A 13083-nucleotide genomic window follows, 5' to 3' on the forward strand; every position below is an offset into this window, starting at 1 on the left:
AAGGATCTCTCTGACAAAAGCATTAGCCCACTGACCTATTTACATTATGTGCACTTTGTGATCTGCATTGTACATGTTCTTTGCAGTAGGGTCATTAACCCTTTGAGCTACCTTTCCATGAATCAAAACTCACACTGCCTTCAACTACAACCCAATTGCTGCCGGCTATAGGATGAGGCTCAATGTAAATGACGCAATAGCCTAGAGCAATATGCAGCCTACCAAAAAAAAGTAACATCATCATGGAAAAAGCAAACGCTCATAGGGAATGCAAAATTTAGCAAACCATGTGAAATGTAAGCAGGAACAACATGGTTACCTTAACGCTTCACACTCACCATTCAGAAATCAGTGAGTGCTGTCACCTGCAATCCGATCAGTGATCTCCATTCCCACCAGTGAGCCCTGCTTGGGCGTGCAGCCTGAACGCACGTGCACTGCCTTTAGTGACCATTAAGACCACGGTTAGCGTGAGTCGTAGCAGGAATACTAATGAGACTTTTACTCCTGGTAGTACCTAAATGACCACCATGAAGGTAGGGGTTTTACAGCAGTTTGTGACTCAAGAAAACAAGACGTGCAGAGCAGAACACTCCATTGTGTTGGATGGAATATACAAGCTCTTTCTCTGGGTTTCTCTTCTCATTTTGTTGACACAGCCTTGCACCTGTGACTCTGCTTCTGTTGATTTAGAGCACCCGACTCTCGAAATGTGTGGGAATGATCTAATTTACATGCCTTGAGATGAGATTTCTTGAAATTGTTTAGTATATTATTTTTTGTTCAGCTACATATGCCTATTTCTTTCAGTGGTCGTTATGGTGTTCCGCTGCTACTTGATTGGCCTCGATTGCAATCGATAACAATTTTAATTAGTTACGCAATACATTCAAGAAGGACACAGTGTCTTTTGCCTTTTAACGCTACCACGTCTGTCCAGTTCATGTTTGTTTAAATTGGCGCAGGAATAATTTGCCGATCACATTATAAAATCGTTAGAAAGCGATACACCTCTCCAGTTGCGTAGCTGATTGTAAGTCAGTCTGAGAGACACTGGGGGAAGCTCTGCTTGCCTTGGACGCAAGGCATAAATAATACATCCTTGCAGATATTTAAATGAAATTACTCTGTGTGTTGGGAAATCATTGGTGCATCTTAACGCTGATCCGAAAATCTGCTGTGCAAATGTGTATCAACTTCAAGCATTTTGCTTTAGCTCTTGAGGGAGAGATACTGGGGCATATTAACAAGCCAGGCGATAAAATTATCGCCGCTTTAGCGGCAGAAAACTGCCGCTAAAACGGCGATAATGGACTTGATAATATGCTCTATGGACTTCCAATTGAAACCCATGTTAGATGTGAAGGACGACTAACATGGGTTTCAATTGGAATTCCATAGAGCATATTATCAAGCCCATTATTGCCGTTTTAGCGGCAGTTTTCTGCCGCTAAAGCGGCGATAATTTTATCGCCTGGCTTGTTAATATGCCCCACTGTTTACTAGCATGATGTTTTCGAGGATATAGTACAGTGAGCCTATGTGTGTTGTTAACCCACAACTGTGTGTTAATAAAGTGCTCCATTACGCCTCAGCGGAGATTTCTCACAGATCACAGCCCCCTGCTCAATCTACTCAAAAATGTGACCTAGGCTGCTTCTTCTCGTAATCTGATGACAGCTGTGAGCAGTAACCAAAGAAAATGAGGTTTAAAGTGGGAGTGGGGCGCGTGCAACAGCTGAGTAATGGGAGAAGGGAGGCCCAAATATTAAAGCCATAGCGCCCAATCAGAACACGCGCGTGCGCAATGCAGCCTTTTTCGCCCGCCCTGCTGCTCTTAGCCCGGAGTGACAGGCCCAGCTGAGGGGGCTGCTCCTGCTCCGGCCTCGTAAGTGGCTTCTGGCAGATGTTTTAATCTGCCTTTTGAAGAACGACTTCTGGGCAGCTGTGCTGCTGCATACATCTGTTTCTGTTTGGACAGATGGAGGCATGCACTTCCAACTGCAGGACTCTGCCTCACACTGGGGATTGTTTAACCAGCAGCTCAAGTGCTTACATTAGTGTACCGCAGCAGAAAGAGGTGGCAGAGCACATGGTAGGTTTTAAGCTCGATATAACCGGACGGATAATTCACAACGTGATTTGCTGAACTTTTTTTTGCAGTTTTATGTAGCGCGGATTCGACCCGAAGATATTGGAGCGCTAAACATGGACACCAGTTACATTACACAAGGTCATAACTCCTTTGTTTTTTAGGCATGGAAGATTAAATAATTTTCCTAGAAGCGGAGGATATGCCTGAAAAGTTAAGGACATGAGGGCCCTGACCCATTTCAATATCCATTGCTTATATCCTTACAAAACGTAAGCAGCAGGTAAAAAGACCACATCCCTGCACACAGAGCGCAGTACACATTTTGTTCAATCCACACTTAGCAGTACCTCCAGGATTGATGCACTATTGTTGCAAGCCCAGGGAAAACAAAGCAAACAAAAAAAGCGCTTCTCTGGCAAACTCTGAAAAAGTGGTGCTATTGGGTTTGTGTGTGAATAAAATCAATCTGGCCAGTTTGCTGCCACCCTGTTACTTTATTTAGTTATTTGGCATATTTTTAACCTTTTAATCCAGATGCTGCACTTTGGAATTTAAATACGACATTTCCAGCAAAAGTGTTTTTCTTTTTTGGATCCATTTCACAGGGGAGCAATTAATCTCGAAGTCAGGGTTTTCATTAAAGAATTCTGCCCACTTCGACCACTTTACAGCCTCGGCTTTCTGCCACCACCCTTATCAGCTGGGCCCAATATGCGCGCGTGGCAGGGGATGTCAGAAAGCCGAGGTTGTAACCAAAACCAGGCCAATTCTCAATTTGGTCATTTTAGATATGTTTGCGCTGGGAGAAGAAACGTGACGGAAAACTACTTAAAACCAGAACATCGCACGGGCCCGATTGAGGCTTACCTTTCCGGTGTACACACATTTTTAAAACGAGCCAACACAGTGGGCCGCGCACCATATTAACTACTGTGGAAGTTGAATACCCAGCAACTCGAAATCGGGGGTTTCAAAAATGTATGTAATAAATAACCCAAACGCGCCACCCGCTTTAAGCCCCACCGTGACTGCGACAACTTACTTGCACAAGCTACGATGCAGTCACGACGAAGAGATCGCCCCCGCAGCTTTTGAAGATAGCGCCGCAGGGGCTGGCCAATTTAATTGCCAGCGGCTGTCATTGGTAGCGCGATTCGCCCGCTACTTGATTGACGGCCCAGGGACCCAGTGCACTGCAGCTACGTTCGCAGCAGGTGTGCTTGCAGTGCACACACATGCTGCAAGTCCATATACCCAATCATGCGCAGCCATTCTCCGCGCGCTCAACAGGATTGGAGGATACTGCCAGAGCCTGCTTATATCCACCGTGTGAGCTGATCTGGTGAGTACGTGAATTAACTTTGGGAGATCTATATTCTATTCGGAAAGTGTATGAAAACTTAAGACTGTGTTAATGGTGTCGTAGCAGGAATACTAATGAGACTTTTACTCCTGGTAGTACCTAAATGGGGAAGCTCTGCTTGCCTTGGACGTAAGGCATAAATAATACATCCTTGCAGATGTTTAAATGAAAATACTCTGTGTGTTGGGAAATCATTGGTGCATCTTAACGCTGATCCGAAAATCTGCTGTGCAAATGTGTATCAACTTCAAGCATTTTGCTTTAGCTCTTGAGGGAGAGATACTGTTTACTAGCATGATGTTTTCGAGGATATAGTACAGTGAGCCTATGTGTGTTGTTAACCCACAACTGTGTGTTAATAAAGTGCTCCATTATGCCTCAGCGGAGATTTCTCACAGATCACATCCCCCTGCTCAATCTACTCAAAAATGTGACCTAGGCTGCTTCTTCTCGTAATCTGATGACAGCTGTGAGCAGTAACCAAAGAAAATGAGGTTTAAAGTGGGAGTGGGGCGCGTGCAACAGCTGAGTAATGGGAGAAGGGAGGCCCAAATATTAAAGTCATAGCGCCCAATCAGAACACGCGCGTGCGCGATGCAGCCTTTTTCGCCCGCCCTGCTGCTCTTAGCCCGGAGTGACAGGCCCAGCTGAGGGGGCTGCTCCTGCTCCGGCCTCGTAAGTGGCTTCTGGCAGATGTTTTAATCTGCCTTTTGAACAAGCATTTGCAATGCAATAGGTCTCGCATTTATAGGAGTTTGAGCTATTGGCATTGTAAATGACAATGCTTTTTATTTAAGTTTGGTTTTTTTAAAACATAAATAAAAGGCACTGTCATTTATAATGCCAATAGCTCAAACTCGTATAACTGCGAGACCTATTGCATTGCAAATGCTTGTTTAACTAGGTTATTGTAACACCCGCTTTTTACAGGGCCAAAAAGCCGCGGAACCGTATAACATGGCTGTGTTATCACTCTATTGTTATATATGTCTAATTTAAGGCGATAGATGCTTTATTTAGGTAAATGTTAGTATAATCTAAACATTGCATGTATCCACTTATGAAAGCTAATCACGTGTAGTAAAGACCATGTGTCACTGTGCAGCACTTTACAAAAATAAAAAATACAATATTCCATCTGCAAGTGAAAAGCCAACACATTTTCCTTTAGATGTACTTTTCGATAGCAGGCAAACGGTGTTTTCTTTTTGAAGTCTTTTACCACAGACTAAGAAAAGCATCTTACGTTCCCTAATATAAATAGTGTCTGGTAATTCCCTCATAAACAGGGCTGTAAAATATTTCAGAAAGGAAAGAATAAAAAAATTTATTGTTTGTTCTTCGAGAACTCAAACCAGATACCTGCCTTATCAGAGCAGAGAGAGTTATATGGTACTAGCCCTAAGCCAGAGATAACTGACAAGTGGGGGAGGGTGGGGGGGAGCGGGGCTTCGGTTTAAGCAAAGAGACACGGAGGTGCAGAGACGGCTGCACGGGAAGGCCTGCCCCTGGAGCGTGCTGGTGCCGGTGAGGCCTTCAAGCCTCAGTATGGGCCCCTGGGGCCCACACCTGAGCACACCATTCATGCCTTCTGCACGAGTTGGGCCCCGAAGAAGGTTTGGTTGCGTTATAAGGGGCTTCTGCGGAAATATTGTACTGTAACTGGATTTATATAGCGCTCATTGCCTCTGACGAGGCGCTGAAGCGCTTTGAGGCGTGTAACTCCGATTACTACTGCAATATAGAATTTATAAAGCGCTTCGTGCCACTAATGCGACTACGAAGAGCGCCACTGGCCTGGTAGGCATGAAGAGCCACCCTCCCCCGTGTAATGCCAGCTGCTGCAACAGGGGGAGGGACGGACTCTGAGGAGAGAGAGCAGAGGAGGAAAGAGCAAGAGAGAACCAGTCTGCCAAGTAGGTGCGAACTTTAAAGTGAAAGTAATCATTTCGCGGGCGCTTTGATGTTCGCAGTCGCCGCGCGGCTCACTGAGAACATCAAAGCGCCCGCGAAATGTACACGCAGGCTGCCAACTGGTGCGCGCGCCCGGCGCACATGCACTGTAGTTGGGGGCCTGAAAAGCACTCGTTTGCACTTCCAAATCCCCGTTTTCTATAGCTCTCGCCAGAGCAGCGCTAAAGCGCTGGCTCAGGCGAGACCTAAAAATGACTTCTGGGCAGCTGTGCTGCTGCATACATCTGTTTCTGTTTGGACAGATGGAGGCATGCACTTCCAACTGCAGGACTCTGCCTCACACTGGGGATTGTTTAACCAGCAGCTCAAGTGCTTACATTAGTGTACCGCAGCAGAAAGAGGTGGCAGAGCACATGGTAGGTTTTAAGCTCGATATAACCGGACGGATAATTCACAACGTGATTTGCTGAACTTTTTTTTGCAGTTTTATGTAGCACGGATTCGACCCGAAAATATTGGAGCGCTAAACATGGACACCAGTTACATTACACAAGGTCATAACTCCTTTGTTTTTTAGGCATGGAAGATTAAATAATTTTCCTAGAAGCGGAGGATATGCCTGAAAAGTTAAGGACATGAGGGCCCTGACCCATTTCAATATCCATTGCTTATATCCTTACAAAACGTAAGCAGCAGGTAAAAAGACCACATCCCTGCACACAGAGCGCAGTACACATTTTGTTCAATCCACACTTTGCAGTACCTCCAGGATTGATGCACTATTGTTGCAAGCCCAGGGAAAACAAAGCAAACAAAAAAAGCGCTTCTCTGGCAAACTCTGAAAAAGTGGTGCTATTGTGTTTGTGTGTGAATAAAATCAATCTGGCCAGTTTGCTGCCACCCTGTTACTTTATTTAGTTATTTGGCATATTTTTAACCTTTTAATCCAGATGCTGCACTTTGGAATTTAAATACGACATTTCCAGCAAAAATGTTTCTCTTATTTGGATCCATTTCACAGGGGAGCAAATAATCTCGAAGTCAGGGTTTTCAGTATTGAGAAGAGAAAGGTTTCTATTCTCGTCTAGTGGCAGGATAGTAAATGGCCATAATTGTCTTTTTACCCCAAAGGGTGGTGTATATCGAGGGTCTGCATCCAGAGACCTATGTGATGGGAGATGGACACATCATTTTGTACTTTGGTAGACAGTACAAGCAAGGGTCAAGGGCTAAGCACTGTCTGTGCGCTTGCGCCATATCATGCAAACAGTCCTATCATAAATGGAACCACCGAGTCCTTCAATTGAAATGGCAGCATGCTGCTGTGTGTGGTTTTCTCCTGGGGGCAAAGAAGGAGATTCTTTTGTTGAGGTGTTGGGGTCCGGTGTTGTGGAGGGCGCTTTGTAGGCGTGTGTGAGCAGCTTGAAGGTCACTCTCCTTTTGACGGGGAGCCAGTAGAGGTGCTGGGTAATGTGGTCTTGTTGTGGGATGCTGAGGACGAGTCTGGCTGCAGCGTTCTGGACAGTCTTGTGAATTAGAGATTTGTTGATTCCGGCATAGAGAGCGTTCCTGTAGTCCAGCCTGTTGGTGATGAGTGCATGTGTGACGGTCTTCCTGGATTCAGGGTGGATCCATTTGTCTTGCAGAGTATGCAGAGGGTGTATGTAAATAAGTACACATATACATAGAGGTTTTTATTTTAGCACAAAATTGTTCATGGCTCAAGATTCTTTTTATATCGTAGGAGTAATGGCAGAAGCAGGAGCAAAAAAAAGACTTTCTAAAAAACGAGGTCCATACCACAAACATTTAATATTGGTAAGTGATTTAGAATGTTTGAATGGGTGTAGGTGTGCCTTTGAATAGTAGAATGACATTGCAGGAATTGTATGAGTGATCATAATATTGGATTTTTCTGGCTACATTTCGGGTTCTGGGAGGGGCTACATCAATTCTACTATTTGGATTACTGTTTAGCACTCTAACGAATTTTAACACTACCTTTTTAACTGTGTATATTTTATGAAGTCATTGAATTTTATTGCTTGTTTTATTGATGTTTTTATGGCATTTGATTGCCGAAATAAAGTTTTTAGGAATGAATGAATAGTAAAACTCAGTCCAGCATTGGTGAAACATGCAGAGGACATAGAGTAATCCCACAGACAGATTTGTGTATTGTTGCATTCCTAGAAGCTGGGTGAGACGCAAACTGGAGAGGGAAGAGTTAGGCTTCACCTGTACACTTCCAAGGGTGCTCTTTGATTTAGTGCCAGGTCACCATAACGGGACCTGGGCACATCTTAGGAAGGAGATGAGACTGATAAGAGAATCATAAAAAACAGGGCTCTCTAGCCCAACCTTTTGAAGCACATATATCATAGTGCCTGACACCCAGTTATGAACGCTAGTCACTCCCTTTGGCCTGTGAGAGACTCAGCGCCTGCTGAGTGTGGCTGCTTGGTGTGCACCAGATTCACTTGGACTTGGCTGCAGCAGTCGGGATCCCCTGCAGATGGGGCGCACTCAGGAACTTCAGATGCTTCACCCTTCACCCTACCTGGATGGGAGCTCTAAACATTCAATAAAAATTAGAACATTGGAATGTTGGGCGCTCCACAATAAATTCTCTGGTTCTATTTTTTAAAAATAAATCTTTTTATTGTAACAGCGCAGAATTACGTCTTTACATCATCAATATTACAAACACGCTTAAGCAGTACCACCCCTCCCCCCCCCAGAGTGTTGCCAAAGGGCCTTGCAGGGCCGCTGTCCTCCTTATCTCCTGGTATGCTGTTCCCGTCAGATAATTTCTGCTTGATTCATGGCAAGGGTTGTGTCAACCACCGGAGGCAGGGACTCCCCGATATATATTCCATTTATCCCAAAAATTTCCCCCACTGTTTTGGGCAATATGTTTTGGCCACTTCATATTTGTTCTCTAGCCGTTCAAATGACATCATCTCTCTACCCGTGTGGAGGTCTCACAACCTGGAAATCCCAATTAGGTCCCACTGAGTGAAGTCTTTTCTGATGCCTGAGGCCCCCAATTGCTTTGAACCCCAAAGTGGTTGTGTCTTTGGTGAGCTTGTTTTTCCACCCTAGTTTAGAGAGAGTCACATGCCGTTGCCGGACCATCACCTCTGTGGGACCCTCTAGTGTGAGTTTTCGTGGATCAGTGTAAAGTGCGTGGAGATACCCTCTCAGCTGCAGCACCAGCCTCTCCATCTGGTCCGCTGGTAATGTTAACGGTTGATCAAACCATTGATTAACGTTTGCTAATTGCGCTGCCCTATAATACGTCTGGATGTGTGGCAATGCGATCCCTCCATCATACCAACCACGGGTCAGCTTACTGAGTCCAATCCTCGGTGGGCCACCGTCCCACAGCAGGGAATGCACCTCACTGTTTATTGAGTTGAATTATGAGTCTTGAACTTGGAAAGGCGTATTATGCAATACATATACAAATCTCGGCAGGGCCATCATTTTATGTATGTCTCTTTTTAAATAAGACCATTATCCACAGTATTCTAAAAGCCTATAAACCTTTTTCGACGATTTGTACTGTGTGTCAAGAGCCATCTCCCTTATTATAGAACTCTGGTTAGTATAACCCCCAGCAACAGCCTATATTATATTGAAGCACTATTAAGGATAATCTAAATGTACAAAAAATAGGATAAATATATCTATTAGTCCTGATCTTGTTAGACTTATTAATTTTGACCTCCAGCACAGTTTGGAAGATATACTTTTATAAGCGTGTTTCTTTATTTTATAGGAATCAATGGAAACAACAAAAATGATAACACCAATTTTAGGTATCCTAGATAAAAATATCATACGTTCCAATGCAATTGGTGATAAACCAGGTGTACAGGATGAATGTAGTCAATCAGAAAACACAGGTAAAAACATTTTTAATGACATTGTATAGTTTATTGTTAATTGTGCGTGTTCCAGTGTAATTGCTCTCAATGAGAATACATTGACCTGCCATGCTCTCTATGCTCCTTTACAAATTATGCTACTACAGAAAGCTTGTACACATAGGCATCTACGAAAACCTTTCTCCTCAGGGTACGATGTTAAAGAAAGTGGTTTTGAGACAAATGATTTGCACCATAACAGCTCCCTCTTTGCAACCAATGCTTTTTCACCAAACAGACATTGCCCTTCACGTCAAGTGTGAGGGGTTAAATGATTACAAATCTAAAGGAAAGATCAAGGTAGAACTATATTATCACATCCCACCCTGTTACCTCATCAGACAACTTTATTCTGTGTTAACTGACATCCCCATGGATGGTGTGTTAATAAGTGAATGGATTTTCTGTACTGCACAATACTTCATTTAGGGAATGTTAATAAACTTATTTCTAATAGGCTTCAATGCATGTTTTCTTTTTTTTATGCACAGATCCTAAAGAGTTAGAAACTGAAGTAGTCTCATCCTTTACTATGGAATATAATTTACGTACTCCAACATATGATTTTGATGAAGAGGCTTATGAGGAATTACACACATCTGGGCATCAGAATGAATATGCAGATGAAAGAGAAAATAATTTTGATCCAGAAGACAATGAAATCGGTTTTGAAGCACAAGACCTTACAGAGAATGTTGTAAACAATATAACTATTGTAAATGAGGGCGAAATTAATAATTCTAAAAGTCATGAAATCCAAGAAGACAATTTTTTATTTAAAGGTTCACGACACACTGTGCAAGCTGTCCTACTGCTTATCATTTGCTTTGCGGTTAGATTTAGAATTTCTGATGAGGCATTAGGGGCACTACTGGACTTAATCTGCTGCATTTTACCAGTGCCTAATAAAATGATTAACTCGTTATTCAAACTTAAGATGTTTATAAAAAATACATCACTATTCCTAAGATAAGAAACTACTGTTCCTCTTGCTATGAAAGCATCAGCGATAATGAAAAGATATGCACTAACACCCATTGTCTAAAGGATCTTACAGAGCCTGGTGCTGTTGCATTTTTTGTCCAACATTCCATAATTGAACAGCTAAATACTATGTTTAAGAGGAGAGATTTTACGGAGGAAGTGAGAACCCACAGATATGAACACTACAAACAGAATGGAAACTCTGTAATAGGTGATGTTTATGATGGAATTGGATATAAAAACCTGTTTGATGAGGGGATATTAAGTAATGAAAACAATATCTCTTTTGTTCTGAACACAGATGGAGTGAACATTTTTAAAAGTAGTAAACTAAGTATGTGGCCTGTGTATTTGATGATTAATGAGCTCTCCATAACAAAACGCAAAGCAAAAGAAAACATGCTTGTCTATGGAATTTGGATTGGGCAAAGAAAGCCATATATGTGGACATACCTACATCCTTTAACTGAGGAATTGAGTCAGTTGGAAAATGGAGTTATGTTTACAGATCATACAGGCTCTGTTTTTGTATGTCGTGCTGCACTACTTTCATGTACTTGTGATCTACCAGCTCGTTGTTTGGTTACCAACAGTAAGCAGTTCAATGGGAAATTTAGCTGTTGGTCCTGTTTACAGCCAGGCATGACTTCAAGATCTGGAATGGGGCATTGTCATGTTTTTCCTTACAATGATGATGATCCTAAAGGACCACCACGAACAACAGAAAATCTGAAGAATGATATAAATGAAACATTAGCTAAAATACAACAGGGTGAACATGAATATTCAGTTCGTGGTGTGAAAGGCCCTTTCCGGTTTCTGTTCCTTTCCCTTTTCCCATGTATTAAGGGATTTCGTTTAGATTATATGCATGGGGTCTGCGCTGGTGTAATGAAACTAATGCTCACATTATGGTTCGGGAAGCAATATGAGAAGTCATGCTTTTCAGCACACTCTTACAGAGAACTTGTTAGCAAGAGATTACAGGCGATCAAGCCTCCACTTAACATATCAAGACCTCCTCGTAGCCTTGAAGATGTCCATTTATGGAAATCCTCTGAATACAGAAACTTCTTGCTCTTCTGGGGAATTCCAGTACTAGCTGATGTATTACCCAATCAGTTATTTATACATTTTTGCCTCTTCTCAAAAGGAATATATTTACTAGATAAAGAAAGTCTAACATTTTCAGAAATCGACCGAGCAGAGACTTGCTTGCTCACCTTTGTCAAATTTTTTGGAGACCTGTATGATCAGAGGTTCATGACTATGAATATTCATCAGTTAGTGCATCTTTCAGACTGTGTACGTCACAATGGCCCACTCTTTTCAAATAACTGTTTTCATTTTGAAGACCTAAATGGCTACATAGTGTCCCACATCTCTGGAACACAAAATGTAGAAATGCAAATCCTAAATACTGTGACATTAATTCAGATGATACCATTACTAAAAGCAACCTATAATATTGATAGCGAGATAGAAAATGCAGTCAATAGACTTATGGATCCATCGATACGTGTGGAGAGAATGGAGATAATTGATGGGTGCTTTCAAATGGGGAAAGTGACTATAAAAGATTTAACAAATGATGAGTTCCTGGCAGCGCAAAAAAGAGTATCTGTATACTTCGAAAGGAAAGTAGCATCATATGATAAAATTAGTTTAAGGAAGGGTTATTGCTATGTGTATGCAGCAAACTACAACAAACTAGTCAGACGGGACCAAAGTACAATAAAATATTTAGATAATTCACAAATGCAGTTTGGAAAAGTGTTGAAATTTATCCAGGTCACAGACATAAATAGAAAAACTCACAACTTGGCACTATTAAATCCGATGCCTTGTATAAACACATATTCCAGTGACTGCAATGTCCATCAAGTTAATCCAAGTTGGAACCAGACAATTGCAGTGTATATTTCGGAAATACTAGGAAGTTGCTGCTTTGTTTGTACCACAAAATTGTCATTTGTATGCGAATTTCCAAATCACTATGAGAGAGATTAGTGGATGCTGTTGTATTAGCAGTACCACAACATGATATAGGAGCCACTTTCTCTAAGTAGTGGATTGAACTACATTGTCTGTTATGTAACACAGTATGTGGTCACCTGGATTCTCTCTATTGTTTAATGGAAAGTTATGTACTTGATTCTAAGATTGACCTTGTGATACGTATCCCTACCAAAATCTACTTGCCTAGATGTTTAAAAGGTCTATACCATACATTTCGGCACTTTTAACTGCAACCCGGCCTCTCCCTCACTGTAAACAAGTAATTACCAGGGCACCCGTAAGGCTATGTGTTTACTTTTACAAAATGTTTTTATAAGTACATTTTAAGTACATTTTAAATACATTTTAAATGTTGTGTAAAAGCTAGATTTTGCCACATCTATCCATAGGAAATTCACACTGTTGTGTACTATTATCAATAAGAAAATTAAATTTCTGCTAACCATTTAGTTTAAAGAGTTTTCATTGACAAATTAAGGTGGGCTATGCGTCTCAGTCATATGTGGAGATTGTTCCTTGTGTTACTGATAAAAACCCATATACTTTTACTTTATTGTAATCTTTGGACTGTTGAAAATAAACCATAGTCATATGAACAAATGGTCATAAGTGCTGGGATACTTTGACCATTAATTCATACTAATATATTAATGGAGGAAGTTGTAAGATCCTCCGACCTATACATGTGTAACTAAGCATCTGCTAGTGCACCTGTTTATTTGTTAATAATGTGATATATTATTAACCTAGCCATACCGCTCGGTTTCGCTTTAACA

General features: G+C 41.9%; 1 protein-coding gene across 1 annotated transcript; it reads left to right on the forward strand.

Annotated features, from left to right (window-relative positions):
* Positions 1-10259: 10259 nt before the first annotated feature.
* LOC146858299 (uncharacterized) lies at positions 10260-12298 on the forward strand. The gene has a single exon (XM_085647115.1). The coding sequence runs from the start codon at positions 10418-10420 to the stop codon at positions 12296-12298; it is 1881 nt and encodes a 626-aa protein (XP_085503241.1). The 5' UTR covers positions 10260-10417.
* Positions 12299-13083: the final 785 nt, after the last annotated feature.

This window comes from Triturus cristatus, chromosome 3_2 (assembly GCF_964204655.1).
Source record: "Triturus cristatus chromosome 3_2, aTriCri1.1, whole genome shotgun sequence".
NCBI classification, from domain to species: domain Eukaryota; kingdom Metazoa; phylum Chordata; class Amphibia; order Caudata; family Salamandridae; genus Triturus; species Triturus cristatus.

Bases quoted from the DNA above. Each gene is read 5' to 3' on its own strand.
- LOC146858299 (XM_085647115.1), top strand. From the start codon at position 10,418: ATGTTTAAGAGGAGAGATTTTACGGAGGAAGTGAGAACCCACAGATAT.